At 49.8% G+C, this 16546-nt stretch overlaps 1 protein-coding gene across 4 annotated transcripts in view; it reads right to left on the bottom strand.

Annotated features, from left to right (window-relative positions):
• Positions 1-16546, bottom strand: part of LOC115346149 — a 111535-nt gene that overhangs the window by 12063 nt on the left and 82926 nt on the right. Inside the window, exon 1 of one of the 4 annotated variants that reach the window (XM_030025866.2) lies at positions 7634-7729. The exons of the other annotated variants lie outside the window; for them this stretch is intronic. Coding sequence (XP_029881726.1) covers positions 7634-7708 — 75 coding nt within the window. The 5' untranslated portion in view covers positions 7709-7729. Of the gene's footprint in view, positions 1-7633; positions 7730-16546 lie in introns of those variants that run through there. 4 annotated transcript variants of the gene reach the window in all.

Here is a 16546-nt window from a genome sequence, read left to right on the forward strand (position 1 = left end):
TTGCCGCACCAGGGTACCTGCCTCCTCTGCTCACGGAGGGGGTGTCAGACAGTCTGGGTGAGGGAAGCAAAGACCGACTGAGCAAAAACAAAGTTATTCTAACTAATAACTAAATAACCAGCTCCTGATCTGGCTGTATGATGGGGCTCTGTGCTCCTCCACCCTGCATTAAGGACCCCTTCAGGCGTTTCCCCTGCGCCTGCCATCCATGGAGCAAAGGGGAAGGGGAGCTCCCGTACCCTGCAGCTTGGTCATCCACCCCTCTTGTCCTGCCTGAACAGGCATGGACTTTGAGGGCTAAGCGTTTTCACTTCTTGGTATCCCAGCCGTAATGAGTTTACACAGGGAGGGAGCAGGAAAGGATCATGAATGTCAACCAAGGAGCAATTAGCATGACAAGACTAAAGTATCGATCTGCTAGAGCTAACAGCGCTGCAGCAGTCCTGCGGTGGAGCGGCTCCCCGGCCACTGACCCCAATGCCTTTGCCATGGATGTCTCGGGGATGCTGCTCGCCTTCTTCCGACGGGCGAGAGGAGCCACAGCCAGCGGGTGCAAACACGTGGGGCAGGGGGCAAAAGCTCTGCATAGCTCCTGCCCTGCTCATGACACAGAGGCAAGAGAAAACGCTGGTCACATAGCTCAAGAATAGGTCTGCTTGGTGTTTTAAATTCAGCATTAAGAAATCCTCTGCGCTGCTGGCTAGGGTCTGTGCAATGCCTTGCCATAACCAAGGGTTCTGCATGCAGTAAAGTGATTGCTGCAGGTAAGAACAGCATGCTGCCTTTACTGCTCAGGAGTGACTGGAAGCAGCCCTGTTTCATGGGGAAAGGGGCTCTCCAGAGCTTCCTGGTGGGGAAAGGAAGGGGGTCTCCAGAGCTTCCTGGTACCACTAACGAGGTAATGCTCAGGGGACAGACACCGCAGACATCTCGCTGAGACTGGATGAGAGCAGCCTGTGCCGCAGAGGTGCGGGGACAAGGCAGAACATACAAAGAACAGATTTCTAGAAGAGATCTAGTGCATTCTTCTCCCCTATCAATAGGTCCCATATAGGTTATACGTCTCGTCCTAGAAACAGGAAGAGCAGAGGTCCTGAGAGCCCGCAGGCACTGAACGGCCCAGGACGCAGTGCCTGCGCTTCTCGCCCAGACCTGTTGCCCAGCCCTGTCCCGTGACTCGCCCCTGCAAGAGCAGGCACAGACATGGCTCACTGGTCTTTAAGGACCCCCACGGGCCAAATGCTGGGCAGGGAGGAGCGTCCCAAAGTGTCGTGGCTGGCCTGGCCAGCACTGCAGGTCCCATGACACTGCACCGAGCAGGCATGGCTCCAGCTCTCCCACGACCGTGGTGTCACACACGAACGTGGGACCTGCCTGGCCACCACCAGCTCCGCTCCAGCCGGCAGCTTGCCTGCCCTCAGGCAGCACTACACTGCATGCGTGGGGCTCTCCCAAGAGTGACATCTCCTAGAGACTTCTCCCTTCCAGGCATGTGTCCGTCTGTCCTGCTGGCAGTGCCGCTGCCCCCAGCGCCCTCTGGGCCCGCCTGCCTGCCCATGCCCCACAGAGCTGCCGAGCACGGCTGAGCCCTGTCAGCAGCACCGTGGACGTCCTGCAACATACGCAGCAACTGAGGGGCCTAATTAATGTTCACTGTCTTACTAAACCTAGAGAGAATTTCGATATTAATTAAATGCTAACTGATTAGTAAAACATATTTACTGAAGACTGTCACCCAGATGTCAACATTCAATAAATACATTAATAATCAATTTGCATGTAATTAACATAAAATGATGTTAATGTCTACATTAAAGATGTATTGGAGACATTGTTATTAGCACAGTAGCCTGCATTCCTCCAAGCTGTATTCTGTATGCATGTAACCCATTCAAACCCACAGTGAAAAAGGTTACAGCTGTCCAGCAAAAAGCCCACCAAAAGAAAAAAATGTTTAAATTCTGAGTGGATTTGAGCGTGTGCACATGTGCTCGCGTGCCTGTACACTGCAATAGCAGAGACCATCTTTGTGCTGAATACAGGATCCAGCAGTGAACACCGCATGCTCTGAAGAGCAAAGGACGTGCTCTGGTGTCAGGCAGAGAGGACTGCCAGACTCCAGTGCCGCTCTCAGTCTGCTGGCAAGGACAGCCAGCTTCCATCACAGCATGAGCACGGGCCGAACCGAGTACTAGAGACGTTCTGCAAATCCTCGGCTTTGCCTTGGTACAAACATATCTGAGTCTTCCTGTATTTGCCAGAGACCAGAAGAAGAAAAGGGCATGGAGGGCTTTTCATGTACCACCTCATTCAGCCTGGCACAGCCAAAACACTTTCTTCCTCCTCAGTCTCTGCTGTGTAAGGCTGCCAGGCTGTGGGTCTGACAAGCTCTGCACTGCTGCCTGCGAGCCTCAAGCCATGGCTCCTGGACTGAGGTGCCACCTCCCTCTCACAACGCCAGGTACAACATTTCCACGGCAGTCCTCAACAGCCTCTGCCCGCTTGTAGAGGCTGGATGAACAGCCAGGGAAGCTCCTGGCAGCTGGGAAAATGGCAAAGCCAGATGCTGGCTGTGGCTGGAGTCTGGGGCGCAGACTGATTGGCTGCCATGCAGAGGAGATGAAGAACAAAGAGATAACAAAGCAGTGAAACATCTAGGGAGTGCTTGGTCTCCCTCTCTGAGAGGGCAAGGTGCAGCATCGTGTTTAAAATCCATGCAAGGACTGGGAGCCCCCTGCCATGTGACAGCACTCTGGCGAGAACACGGCAAACCCCTGAGCAAACCCTCTTGGCCAGGCAAACCGCGCTGGCGGCACGGGTCCGCGGCAGAGAGGGCTGACAGGCGCAGAACACCCTTCCCTTCTGCACGGGGCTGCAGAGGGGCAGCGGAGCCTCCCGTCACCACTGAGCACAGCACCCGCGCTCGGGGGCTGCGACCGCGGGGCAGGCACAGCAGCCGGGAGGGCTGCACCTCGGCACGGCCGGGTCCCAGCTCCCGCTAACCGGGGAGACAGAGGTGTGCGCTGGGCAGCTCACAGAGGAGGCACAGGGCCCTTGGTGGAAGGATGGGCAGGCAGCAGGCTGGATGGCTTCCAAAACTCCAGTGGGTTTTGGAGGCAGAATAGTTCTAGGATTTTTTTCAATGCAGTGAGGCTCCCTACCAGCTCCCCAGCAACAGAAATGCCTGTGACAACAGGGGATATCCTACGGCTTCATGAAGCAGCGTCTGTCTTTGGGTCCGAGTTAGCTGAGAGGATGTATCCTGCTCAAAGCAGCACCGCCTGTCTGAGCTCGCCTCCTTCCCCTGTGTGCCGTTCAGAGACAAGCCCACCTTTCCTTCGTCCTCACACAGACCCATGAAGTGATTTGCTTGCAGCAGGAAAGAAGGTGGCATGTTTAGGGTGAACATCCCCCACCCCCACCCCTTCTCCTCTCATTTAAGTGGAATCAATTGTGCCATTTCTGCTTTGCTTTTCAAAAGCAATTACTTTCATGTCATTTCTACAGACATTCACGGAGAGCGAGAGAGTGAGGGCTTGATTATCCCCCCTCCCATCCCCATCCTGTGGCTTCCGCAGTGGCGGTGAAGTATTAAATTAAATGAGGTGTCTATGGAGCGGCGATGGTTTCAGGTCAGAGGCGCTATGGAAAGCTGTATGCTGCACTGCTCCTGTATATGTAAATGGATATATTAAAACCACTGATGTCAACTTGCAGCACTCATCTCCTCTGCTCTCGGGTGATCAAAGCTGATTGCAGAGGCAATTACTGCAAAGGAAAAGAAAATCACGGCCTCCTGCTCATCCCTGAGCTACCGGAGTTTAATTGCTTAGTGTAGCTGAAGCTGCCTCTCCGTCTCCCTGGTGTACACACACACACATATGTGGGAGCAGTGCACGCCATGAAACACAGACAGGAATGGACATTTTTGGGGATGGGCAGTGAGAAGCACCCCAAGCAGGGGAAGACCACAACATGAAAAATAATGATGCTTAAAAAGGAATTAAACCACTACAGCAGGCAGAGCTGTATCTTAGCAAGCTGCTGGATCGATAACACAGGGAGAAAATCAGGGCAGCATAATACATGCCCATAAGACAGCCTCTCTCATTCTTTAATTTTTGGTCCTAGATTCACAGTAAGACTTCTTCAGTCTTTTACAGGCTGTAGCTAATCAGGCTCCCAAATCCTTGTGACGTAGGTAAGAATTGTGACCCCTGTTTTACAGCTGAAACGACTTGAAAGAAAGATAGCGGTGCCTGCCCTGAGAAGTCCTGACTCCTCACCCTGTCCTTGCCTTTGTATTTCACATGCACTTCTGCATGAGTACCAGCAAAGGCAGGGGGACTTTTTAATGTAAGCACAGTGCTCGACCAAGTCACAATTGGCACAGTTTCAGAAACCAGCCTGAGCTGCCCAGCTGCACCGCTGGCGGTGCTGGGTACTCGGCGCTGGCCAGACTTTAGCTGTGGGGTACCGACTTCATGTGCTGTTCATTCAGATGGCTTCTCTGGGTGAAGCATGGAGAGCTGGGTCAAGCCAGGTGCCTCCACGTATGCCGTCCTACCTGCCTTCCTACACCTGTTTCTGTCTGAGGCTGCATACCAGCATCCGTTCACACACTGGTGCTACACTGGCGCCCAGTCTCCCCGTGTGGGCACGCTGTGCTGGGAGCATGCTCTGGCTGATGTGGCATGCTAGTCGTGTGCACGTGCTCTCTGCGTGCACATCTGCACAAGGTCTGAAGCAGAGCTGTGCAAAACGTAAGACATAAGATCTATCACTAAGGTATTTATAAAAGGGCAAGTATTGTCCCACAAGCAGGGTTTGATACCTCATGTGCAATAAGCCAATCTTACACACACCTAGCACCCATCTTTGTGCAAACATGAAATAAATAAATATCTTGGATCTGTAAGATTGGCTTATTGCACCCTGGGTACTGAACCCTGCTTTTGGGACAACACAAGGAGGTCAATAAAGAAGATGGGGGGGCAAACAAAAGACCTACCTTTCCACCTGAGGCAGGAAGACATTTTTGGAAGAAATAATATCCGAGGAGCGTCAGCCAGCCCCTTCACCCTCCAGGTAAGCCAGCAGGTGTGGGACCCAAGCAGTGTGAACAGGTCCTGCCTGAGCACCTGGTGCCTGCTCTGGGATTTTCTACCAGCAAGCTTCTTGTTATCCCCCACTGTTGCTAGAAATGCTGGTGCAGACCAGTTCCTGGCATTGTTCTGTTATCTAATGGGACTCAAAGCAGGCCTAGATTCCCCAGATAAAAACCCAGCACACCACCAACTCCCTTATGCCTGAGATGGGTGAGGTAAGGCTAGCAAAGGCTTGAGTTAAGTAGCCCTTCTGGCAGCCCACAGGTCTTAAACAAGTGAGGGCATTCTGGACTGTGATCACATACAAATCTTGCCCACATGCCGCGTCCACACCAGGGAACAGGAGAGGATTAGGACATGTCAGTAAGCACATGTTAGTAAACACATGGTAGAACTCTGCCTTGTCCCTGAATACATGCTGACAGCTGTGCTGCTGCTGTGTAAGCATTTGTAAAAGTGCTGTGCTGGTCTGGCCATAAGGAGGTTTTCTGTACCGCTATATTGGATTAAATCACCACAGCACTTGATGCAACGGTGACAGCACCTTGAGAGAAGTTTTGCTCCCCACTCAGCCAACACGACGCTTGCTGGAGGACAACAGGAGAGCCAGCAGCTTTGGGGAGCCTGGCAGGCTGCATGGAGGGAACAAAAGTGCTTGAGTGGGATGAAAAGCAACTGTCTTTTCTGTAGGAGGGGAAGAGACCTGGCTGGGGAGGAGTACCAGCTGAGATGGAGACTGGGCAGTCTGGAGGAGAAATGCCTGCCCTCTCCTGCTGCAGAGCAGCCCCCTCCCAAGGCCCTTCCCTCCCGCGGGCTGGGCTGGGGGCAGGTGCCGCCATCATGGCAGGGTGCCGGTCAGCCGGGGGTCTGCAGCGGGTGCAAGGGCTGCATCTCGGAGCGGGACCCGCAGGGTGCCACCCCAGAGAAGCCCAAGCACGAGGTCTGGCCCCGGTGGGCAGAAAGTGCCCAGGAAACCTGCAGGGACAAGAGGTGCCACCAGCAGTGACCTGTGCCGCCAGCAAGGCATCACAGTGCCAGAAGGGGTATCCTGAGGGAAGGTCACAGTCAGCCTTGAGACACCTGATGCTTCTCTGTGACTTAATAAGCCACTGGAAGCACCACCATGGAAGCGGTGGCACCACATTCACACAAGGCAACAGAGACCCCAAGAATTTATTTTCTGCTGTAATCTAATTCTCTCAAATGGCTGCCACTCTCCTTTCAGGCTCGGCTGGGCTGAGTGGCTCTCTGTGAAAGCTGTCCTCACCTGATGCCTGGGGAATGAAAGACAGACCCGGAGAAGAGCAAATGCTGCGATGCGCGGCCAGAACAAAAACCAGCCGCAATTGCCTCTGAAAGGCAGATGAACAGAAACACCTAATGATAAGGACAGTTGTGCCATCCCATGACTGCATTTGGGAACCACGAGTCAGGCCCCAAAAGGCAAGTGTTTACAAAATTCTAAGTGCTAAGTTACTTTTTCTTCTGAATTTTTGACCCTTGAGGGTTTCATTTTTGCACTTTTCTCCTGAAGCACTGACAAGTGAAGTAGAATTTTTTTTAAACTGCAAACAAAGCCTGGGACTCTGTTCTTCCTGCTTGATTCTACAACTGGAGCTTCAAAAAACCCACAGAAAATCATGAAACCCAGAAGTAAATCCTGTGATCTGCCTAGGCTACAGGAACACTGGGAGCCTTCGGCAGCACCTGCCCACGGCCCTCCCTGCCCGCTGGGTGGGCTCTGCCATGCGTTCTCCTCCCTTCCTTGTGAATCTGTATTTTCAGCCCAAGGATGCAATTCTTTTTTTTTATGAGCTGCCTGTCTCTTTTTGTTTAGCCGAGAGTGCTCAGAGCCCTTCCCCCACCTCCTTTTCCACTGCTGCTGCTGGTTTTATTCAATTCAACACTTGAGGGAACTGCAGATGAAATGTCTCTGAATCTAAATTGCCAGCGATAGATCTAACAGCCTTTTTCCCTCTCCCCCTCCCCGAACTCCCCTCAGACAGAATGCTCGAGCACATTGTCTCTGCCTTACTCGACTTCACCTGCAAAATACCAGCACCAGGACGGGAACCCAACAGCGGAAGCACAAAGCTCACGCAACCCTCTCCTGCACCAGCGTGCAGGCAGGAGTGCGGCGCCTGCCCTGGGAGGAAGGGCAATGTGGCTGAAGAAGCTCAGGCCAATTGCTGCCTAAAAGCAGCCCGAGTCCGACGGGTCCTTGCACGGGCACGTTACATTCTGCTCATGGCCACCTATGCGGGGCACGGCAGACAATCACAGTACATGTATTTTGCAGAGCACAGGCACTCACTACGCTCTCCTGGGTCTCCGGCATGCAAACAGTGATGCCCTAAGCTAAGCACAGGCTGCTGCAGCCAGTCTCAGCGCTGCACACAAACCTCCAAACCAAAACCAGGCCCACCGTGTCTGCAGGGGCAGGAGGCAGAACAGCCTCTCACAGCACACGTTTCCTTACAGGGCACCATGCAGAGCTTTGGGGGGGGGGCAAATCCTGATCATACCTCTGCAATCACAGCGAAGGGAATGCCGTGAGAGCTGTGGGTGCTGAGCCAGCAGCTGAAGGGAGAGGACGTCATCCAGTCTGAGCAGGTAATCGCTCTGGCATCGGCCTGAGGAGATCGGAAACCTGCTGCTTCTTTGGGTAGGCAATGGGGGAGAACTCTCTCGCTATTGGTAGTGCCTATGTGCCTAAGCAGTCGCATGCTTAGTACGGGGCACACGATCCCATGCAGGCAAATGGCAAGGATAGGAAAGGCACACACTCTTTGTTAGAGAGGAATCTACTGCAGTTCTTGCGAAAGAACTCCGCATCTCTGCAGTAAGCAGAGCACATCTGCCCTAGCCTGCGCCCCACCGCTGAGCTCCAAGGACAGCTGCCCAGCAGAGCAGTGCCTGAGACGGCTCTGTCCTTCAGCTCAGCATGGCACTTTGGGAATGCACCTGCAGCGTGGGGGGAGATGGGGTTTCATATCCACCAGGAATGGATGTTTCTTCTCCAGTGCCTCAAGGCAGAGCTATGCCAGTGAGCCTGTGGGGTCAGGAAAGCTGCCCCCACTCCTGCTGCTGCTTTCATCGCACTCATGCTTTGGTGAGGGGGTAGGAATGACACATTCAGGGCATGCCCAGAGCCTGAAGCACGTGGGCATGTCCTGAGCGTGGGGTACAGGACAGAGGAGAGCTTTCCCTGCAAACTCCTGCAGCCTCTGGACACATCACTGACAGCGATGGCATCGGCTGTAGGGTCCAAGGGAATCATAGAATCATTTAGGTTGGAAAAGACCTTTAAGATCATCAGGTCCAACCGTTAACCTAACACTGCCAAGTCCACCACTAAACCATGGCCCTACGCACCACCTCCACACACCTTTTAAGTACCTCCAGGGATGGTGACTCAACCACTTCCCTGGGCAGCCTGTTCCAGTGCTTGACAACCCTTTCAGTGAAGAAATTTTGCCTAATATCCAATCTAAACCTCCCCTGGCGCAACTTGAGGGCATTTCCTCTTGTCCTGTTGCTTGTTACTTGGGAAGAAATGCTACATGATGGTGCCCTTGCCCCACTGCTGCCCAGCCCCCCAGGCTTCACCCACAGTCTCTGCAGTAACGAGTGCGGCATGTGGGGTGGTGGAAATGGCATCAAGTTCTTTGCTAAGGGAGGTCTGCACAACACTCTGTTTCCATTTGAATGGCCTTTCTTTTTGACCAGTTCAATGTTCGGTGATTGTTCATGCTGTCTGGAGAACCTTTGATTAAATCTCCTAATTTTCGGCTAAGCTTTTTCCTTCCACAGGGCAAACCCTTGACCTTAGAGCATAGAAAAGTGGTCAAAAGGAAAAATAACAAGGCAAAGAGGAAGGAGGGGTAAAAGCCAGGAGACACAGAGGAATTAAAAGCTTGAAGGAGTCACTACATTCCTGCAGCAGTCCTGCCAAACAGCCACCTCCACAGAGCTCGGATTCACGGCAAGACCTGTGGTTCCCCATCGTGCCTGCCCACGCTGCTGGTGCTGCTCCACCAGGCGAGAGGACGGGGTTTCCACGATGCCGCTAAATCTGGTCCTTGGCAGAGAGGGGGGAGAGCTGGACAGCAGTGCATTCCGTTTCTGTGCAAGGATACAGAAGCACTGAGGTCTTCCATGATTGTCTGTTACAAACGGAGGCTGTGGGGCTCACATCGGCAGCGAGTGCTCAGCAGGGACATGCACGTGCAGGATGTTTCATCATTTTAAACCACGCGAAGAGGACAGGTAGAGCAGAGAGAAGACTGGAGAGAGCAGCAGTCCTTTTCTTTGCAGAGAAACACAGATCTAGGTACTATGCCAGCCAGGGTTTGGCATGCTCCCTTCTTGTTTTCATGACATCCACAGGGCTCTGCCTGGGGATATCTAACCCATTCCCCAAGACTTGAAACTGGACTGGGTACAGAACTACAGTTACAGTCACAAAAACACACAGATAAATGCCATCACCTTTGGTGCTGGGGAAATTAAATGCTTTTTGCCCTTTGGCTGCAGAGAAAAATATTAAAATGTAGGCAGAATATTATTGAAACAATAAATATTTTTTTCTGAGTGTAGAGACAGAAAGTGAAACATTAACTATATGAGATATGAAATACTTCACTAATCTCAAAAGCCTGGTAATCCTGAAACCTAAAGACAACAGCTTAAAAATGTCAACTTTGCAATTTCAGTATTATTTTAAGAAAAAGACTAGTTGGTGTGTTTATTCCACAGCTGTAAATGACACCCATTTCCACTCAGATATTAAAAACTCAACCAACCTCTATCCTGCTCCCCAAGTCCTTCAGTCCTATCTGAAATTCATTCGTAATGCACAGATGGTCAGTATAAAAGTCTCACTCATAGTGAAAGCATATGTTGAGAAGAAAAGCAAATAAATGGGGTATAAAAATAAACATACCAAGAGGCATCATGCTGACTGCATTATAGATTTTCATATTTAATTAAAACAAAATCTGCCTTTGGGTATCTGTCATGAGAACAGAGTCCTGCTGTGGAATCCGTGGCCTATCTAGGATCTGTAACAGAGCCAGTCGCTGCTGTATCTGCGCTCCCAGATGGGGCTGGATCATCTGGCTGGTCCTGATGCTGCTGTCGCCTGGTCTCAATGAGGAGCGGTGCCTCAACCCCGCGCAAGGGGCCGTGGCCCTGGCAGCTGATACGTGTCATCAGGGCTCTGCGGGGCACCTGAAGCAGGTCATGCATGGCACGTGCCGCAGCGGCCTCTGGAGCAGCAGCAGTGTCCTGGACACCAGTGGTGAGGTGGAGGACCCGAAGGACGGCACGCTGCAGAGCACAGTCCCGCCAGCCCAGTGGGGCACACACATACTACCACTGTTCTCTCAAATGGGGAAACTGAGGCCCAGAAAGGTTTCAGAGACTCGCACAATGCCACACTGGGACTCGGCGTAGGCTCGTACAATGGCTGGCTCCTGTCCCAGAGGGATCCGTGACACTGCATTGTCCTGTTGCAAAACCTGTAATTCCTCCCCCTCGTTACCTCCACCTAGTAATGCTGCTCCCATAATGCTTTTGTCCTGAACTGACTTGGGAGAGTCGGCAGCTTCTACCGAGCTTCAGAAGGAAAGACCTAACAAAAGTGTTAGCACTGCCTGGAACAGCAAACATCTCTCCCTTCCTGGGAAGGGCTGGGAGATGTGCAGGGAGCATTGCACAGCGATGAGAGGAGAGGTGTGTGGAGGGCAGTATCAGCAGGAACCAGCTTCAGCAAAGCGAATCTGAGATGTACGTGAAAACACAGGAGGAAGCAGAGTGCCGGAAGAAACGGTGCATTTCATTCTGCTGTTACTTATAAAGCTCTCTAGATCTGTCTCCCACAGATTAGCAATTCATAGTATTAAATGATGTGTAATTAGATTTTCAAAAGTGTCTGCAGTAGGTTGAACTGAGAGATAGGGAAAGACAGGGGCTAAGCCCCCATCCCCAGGTAGAGCTGCAAGAGCAGCACAGGCACCAGTGTCCATGTGCTGACTGGCCCATGGCTCACCCCTCGGCACATTGGCCTGACGACGAGTCAGTCCGGCACGGATTTCCACAGAAAACTGGCTCATTATCTGAAATGAGAGCTCACTCTTCAGAAGAGATTTTCTGCAGTAGGGCTGCCATGGATCCAGGCATTTTTACACCCGTCATAAGGAATAATCAGACAGCCCTGCTTGGTGTGAAGTGCTAGAAAGGGAACTGCTGGGGAGACTCTGCATGTGTGAAAAGGAGCGGAAAAAGGATCATAAGGCAACGTCAGAATACCACCAAGACACAATCCCTCTGGCAGATCTCTGACTTCCCTCCTCAATGGAAAATTCAAGGTTTTGTGATGAAACAAGAAATATACAAGTAGGCAGCTCAGAATATATAAATCTTCCCTGCCCAACACTCCTGCATCCTGACTCACTATATGAAGGGTGTAGACATGTTCCTCCCACCTCTCATGTCCTCTTACTGTAGCATCCCTCATCTCCAACCAGCATATCAGGTGATGACACATGAAATACAGGTTATTGAGCACACTCTGAAGTGACAGGCACAGAGTCTGGTTTTCAGAAGCAATGGATCTCTGCAGCTCCTATAAGCATCAGCTGGGTTTACAAAACCCTGGATGCTGAGGAATGGGAAGCAGAGCTGTAAAATGACTACACTCTTCATTGACATGCACATGCACTCGCGTGTAAGCGAGGGAAGCCCAGAAAAAGAAGATGAAAGACAGGCTGCATACAATGAGGAACACAGTAAGTCAGGACGGTAACTGTCTGACATGGAGGTACTGCTCCTGAGACTGTGCTGTGGTCTCCAGCAAGCACTCTTCCTGCACTTGACTCACTATCTCAGAGACCTTTAAGGAAGTTTCATGATGAAAACTCAACTGAACAAGACACTGAGCAACCTTATCTAACTTTGAGGTTAGTCCTGCTTTGAGCAGGAGATTGGACTACAGACCTCCTGAAGTCCTTTCCAACCTCTAGTATTCTGTGACTTTCTGTTTCTAATTCTTAATTCATACTAAATAATGCAATTGAATGGGCTTAACGAAGACTTGATATAATGCCTCATGTGACTGAAATATTAACATACCAGGGGACAGTTCCTCAGAAGAATGCTGTTAACTGCACCAGTTCAAGACATTGTGCAAAGAAAGTGCTACGAGTGTAGTGTGAAATGATCTCAGCTAAATCATGAGCTCCACGGTGACTACAAACAAAAACAGGAAACAATCAGACAAATATGAAAGCAGGAGTAAGTAGAGGGAAAAAATAGGAAGACACAACATGAGGTGCAACTGACAAGGGAAATCAAAAGTGGCAAGTATGCATTTACTAGAAAGACTAAGAAAAGACTTGGTTTGCTCCTCCACAGAACAGTACAATTATTGACATATGATGCTAAGAAGACCAGTCTTTCATAGCATCTTGTTCCAGTCTCATCTAAAAGGTTAACAGCAAAAAGATGGCTATCATAGTTAATACCAAGGGCAAAGAGGCAGGATTTCAGACTCAAACAGATATGGCGTGCAGTTCTACGTTAGATATTTTCAGCCTGTCTGGGTCTAAGGAATCCCAATGTAGGGTATGTAAAGAATTGACTGAAGCAGTTTAAGAGCATTTAAGACCTCATCAACTACTGGAAGAATGACAAATGGCAAACACAGTGCCTGCCTATAAAAAGGGGGTAGAGGAAAAAGAAGTCAGAGAATTATAGATCAGTCAGCTTAGGTCCAATTTCTGGAAAAACAGTAATTAAACAATTCATAAGCACCTGAAAGATAACAAGGAGGTGGGTAACAGCCAACATGGATTTGTCATGAACAATCTTCTCTAATTTATCTACGTTCCTTCCACAAAATGGTAAAAGGTAGATAGAAGAGATACAACAGGTGTCATAAATCTTGACCTCACAGAAGTTTCTGATGCTGTCTCACATAGTCTTCTTGTAAGCAAGCTAAAGAAATGTGACCTAGATAAACTACTATTAGATAAAGTACAAAGGTAACTTAGGTACAAAACTTGTTGAAGAGCCCCATCACATGAGCAGTTATCAATGATTCATTGTCAAAATGGAAGGATGTACCTAGAGCTTTTGAAGGGCTTGCTCTTTTTTGTGCTGGGGAGTATTCACGGTGCAGGTGATGGAATAAAGAATGTTAGTTACACTTGCAAATGACAAATATAGGTGGAACTGCAAGATCATTGGAAGACAGGATTTAAAACCTCATAAGCTGGAGAAATGAGCTGGGACAATAAAGTGAAATTCAACAGAGATGAGTGCAAGGTCTGCACAGGCAGGAATCACTGCTGCACATACAGAGTATCAACAGTTGCTAGGTAGGAGCTTATCGAGATGGGGCTACTGCACTACAGATGGGGAACTGCACTACAAAGGATTAGTGGAGCAGCTGGATAGATCCTAGAGGTGAACAGTGTGAATGAACTGAGATCTGGAAACATGACCCCTAAGGGAGGAGTGAAGGAGTTCAAATGATTTAGCTTGAAGAAAGAACAACTGAAGGAATCATCTCTTCAAACAAATAAAAACATGACTCCTGCAAACATATATACAAGAATATAATCCTTTCCCCATGCCAGTGAGAGAAAGCACAAATAATAATGGTCTTAAATTACATCAAGTAAGAGATTAAGAAAAACGTTTTAGAGGAAAGGATAGTTTGAACTGGCGTTCATTGTCTCGGGCTGCAGATCTGTGAGGTCTCCATCCTCAGAAGCCTTCAAGACTAAATTATACACCACACCTGTCAGGAATACCACACTTGAGGGTATGAGGATGGACAGGTAGCTCCTCACGTGCTCCTTGTAGCCATGCTTTTCTGTCACGCTGTAGCCATGCAGGGAGAACTTGCTTTCAACGTAGGTACAGCTGAGGAAACTGCCGAAACGCCTCATGCTCCGAACAGCTAAGTCCCAGCAAAAGAGGGGAGGAGCTCTCTTCTTACAGGAAGGCAAACAGCTGATACTCCCCTAACCTTGACTTTTGCAAGGACTTATGTGTCCAAGCTAAATCAAATGCCTAAGTGCAGAGCAGAGTGTCTTTTCTGACAGCAAGCGTGTGAGCCAGAATAAGCCTGGTTTGTGCTACAGCAGATGTGCAGATGATGTCACTAGTGTGACAGCATCACAAACTCAGAAATGTCTCCTCTAATTAAAGATGCCATTTTAAAATGCTCAGGTTAGTTTATTCAGGATTGCTGAAGATTATTCTTCCATGAGAGCTTTCAGACTGGAAAGAGCAGCTAAAGGATGAGAAACACAACTGCAGCTCTCCCTAAGCAGGATGCTATTAGACAGTAAGATCACAGGTAGTATTTGCAATATCCTTGTCTACTTCTTCTGCAAGCTCAAGGAATGCAGGCAACCTTAACTGTTGCTGCAAGTATAAAGCTAGTGTGCAGCAGTGGAGACTACAGCACGTGGACAAAGAGCTGGGCTCCTCACCTGGAGAGCAAGTTCTAGTACAACATCCAGAGTATCAGAGAGCTCATTGGCTTCCAGCGTTTCCTACTGTATTTCAAAAGCATTTCACAGGCTGTTTCAAGCCTGGATGCCATGATTATAGAAAGACATCTCATTCACAGATTTGCAGAAATTTAGATGTCTCATTTTGTAGTTCTTCTGCAGGCTTTTGCAGCTTGATGGGGACAGGAGATGTTTGTCACTCAGGAAGACTGGGGAACGTGTCCAGCAGTAGGCTCCAAAGTTAGAGCAGAAGCTTTAGGTTTTGAACAGAGAAAACTTCTTGGCATTTTTTTTCCTCCTCCAGCAAAACCCAGGGTTTTTTTCATCTTTTAGATAAAAGTTTGGAAAAAGCAGTCGGCAGCAAACTGATGCAAATCAGAAAGGAATGCATGACTTTTCTGAGGTGGTCATCACACATCAGTCAGTCTACCTGAGACACAGAACTCAGGAAATTTGGGGTTATGAATTCTTTGTATTTTACACTGGAATGCTGGCTCATTTCCCCTTCACCATAAGCAAAGACCTTCAAAATATAACTGCTCATGCCAAGGTCCTGGTGGCTACAGTAATGTTAAAGCCAAGCTCCAAGATGGAATGATTTCTGCTGGAAGATCATTGACACAAAAATCAACTCAGCTGCTAAGTGGCTAGGTGAAGAACATCAACGAAAAAAGCCTCCATATACCAGCTGGTTTTCATATCTTTACCGATGCCGTAAGACTGTCCTGATGCACACAACTGTATCTCCACTGAAGCAGCTGTGAACTCTTGTCTGCTCCACTGACCGACTATGTGGCTGCAGGCAAGTCATTCTGTAACCTTGTGCTGAGAAGCTGAAAAACAAGCAGGAACCTCACTGGAAAACCTTCAAGAAAATTCTTATCAATCTATCTTGAGATTTCCTGAGGAAACAAATTCCCCAGCTCTTCTCCAAGGAAACATTTGAGACGCAAATATGAGGAAAGTGGAAGATTTGATACACATGGCCATATCCTCCCTGCAGTTCATGGGAAGGCCTGTAAAGTCGGGCTGATTATGTTCACTGGAGACCAAGAATATGCAGAAAAAAACACAGGTGAAGGCTGTGGCTTTTGAAGTTGGTGCCAATGCATTCGTGGTTTGCTCTAGGGACAACTGAGGCATACCTGTGAATATTGAGGACCCCATGGTGTCTTGATGAAGAAATACACAGCATTTATAAACACTGTAAGAGAAACCTGTTTTGTGAACATGTTGCAGAGCCCCACTTCACCCACTTCCACTGTGGCTTTAGCAAGAAAAAAATACCGCAGCTCAAGCCTCCTAGCCAGACTTGATGAGCTATCTATCTCCCCCAAATGGCGTGCCACATCCCAGACATTCCTGATTCTGCAACTCAGCAGAAGCCCTCAGGAAAGCAGCTCTTCTGAGAGGACAGGGTTTCCCAAGCACATGCTACCACCTACTAAACACTCCTTTGAACCCCTGCTCCCGTACCCAAGAGAAATTACTTGTCTTGAGCATGACTCGCTGCTGAGATAATGTGACTCAGGCTGAAGAAAACAGATGGGACCTGCAGACTGTGAAAGCGGACCACAAGAAAAAAGCTTCAGGGCAGCGCAATGCAGCAAAGACAAGATGCTGGTCTTACCAGGGCTAAAAAACGCTCTGTCAAACACCCGGGCTGAGCAGAGGGCCAGCACAGTGGCTGCGGCAGGTGCCCCTCGCTGCACCTGGAGCGTGCAGGTACAGCCGGAGTGCGCCAGCGCCGAGTCCCAAGGAAGCGGCAGGAGCAGTTTCCAGTAGCGGCAGCCCTGCGGGGTCAGGGCTGGAGCGGAGCCCCTGCCCTCTGCCCCCGGCCGGGCTCGCTGCGGCCGAGCGCTTCCCGGCCAGCAGCCCGCGGGCTGGCTCCAAGGAGCCACAGACAGCGTT

Source organism: Aquila chrysaetos, chromosome 9 (genome assembly GCF_900496995.4).
Source record: "Aquila chrysaetos chrysaetos chromosome 9, bAquChr1.4, whole genome shotgun sequence".
Taxonomy (NCBI): domain Eukaryota; kingdom Metazoa; phylum Chordata; class Aves; order Accipitriformes; family Accipitridae; genus Aquila; species Aquila chrysaetos.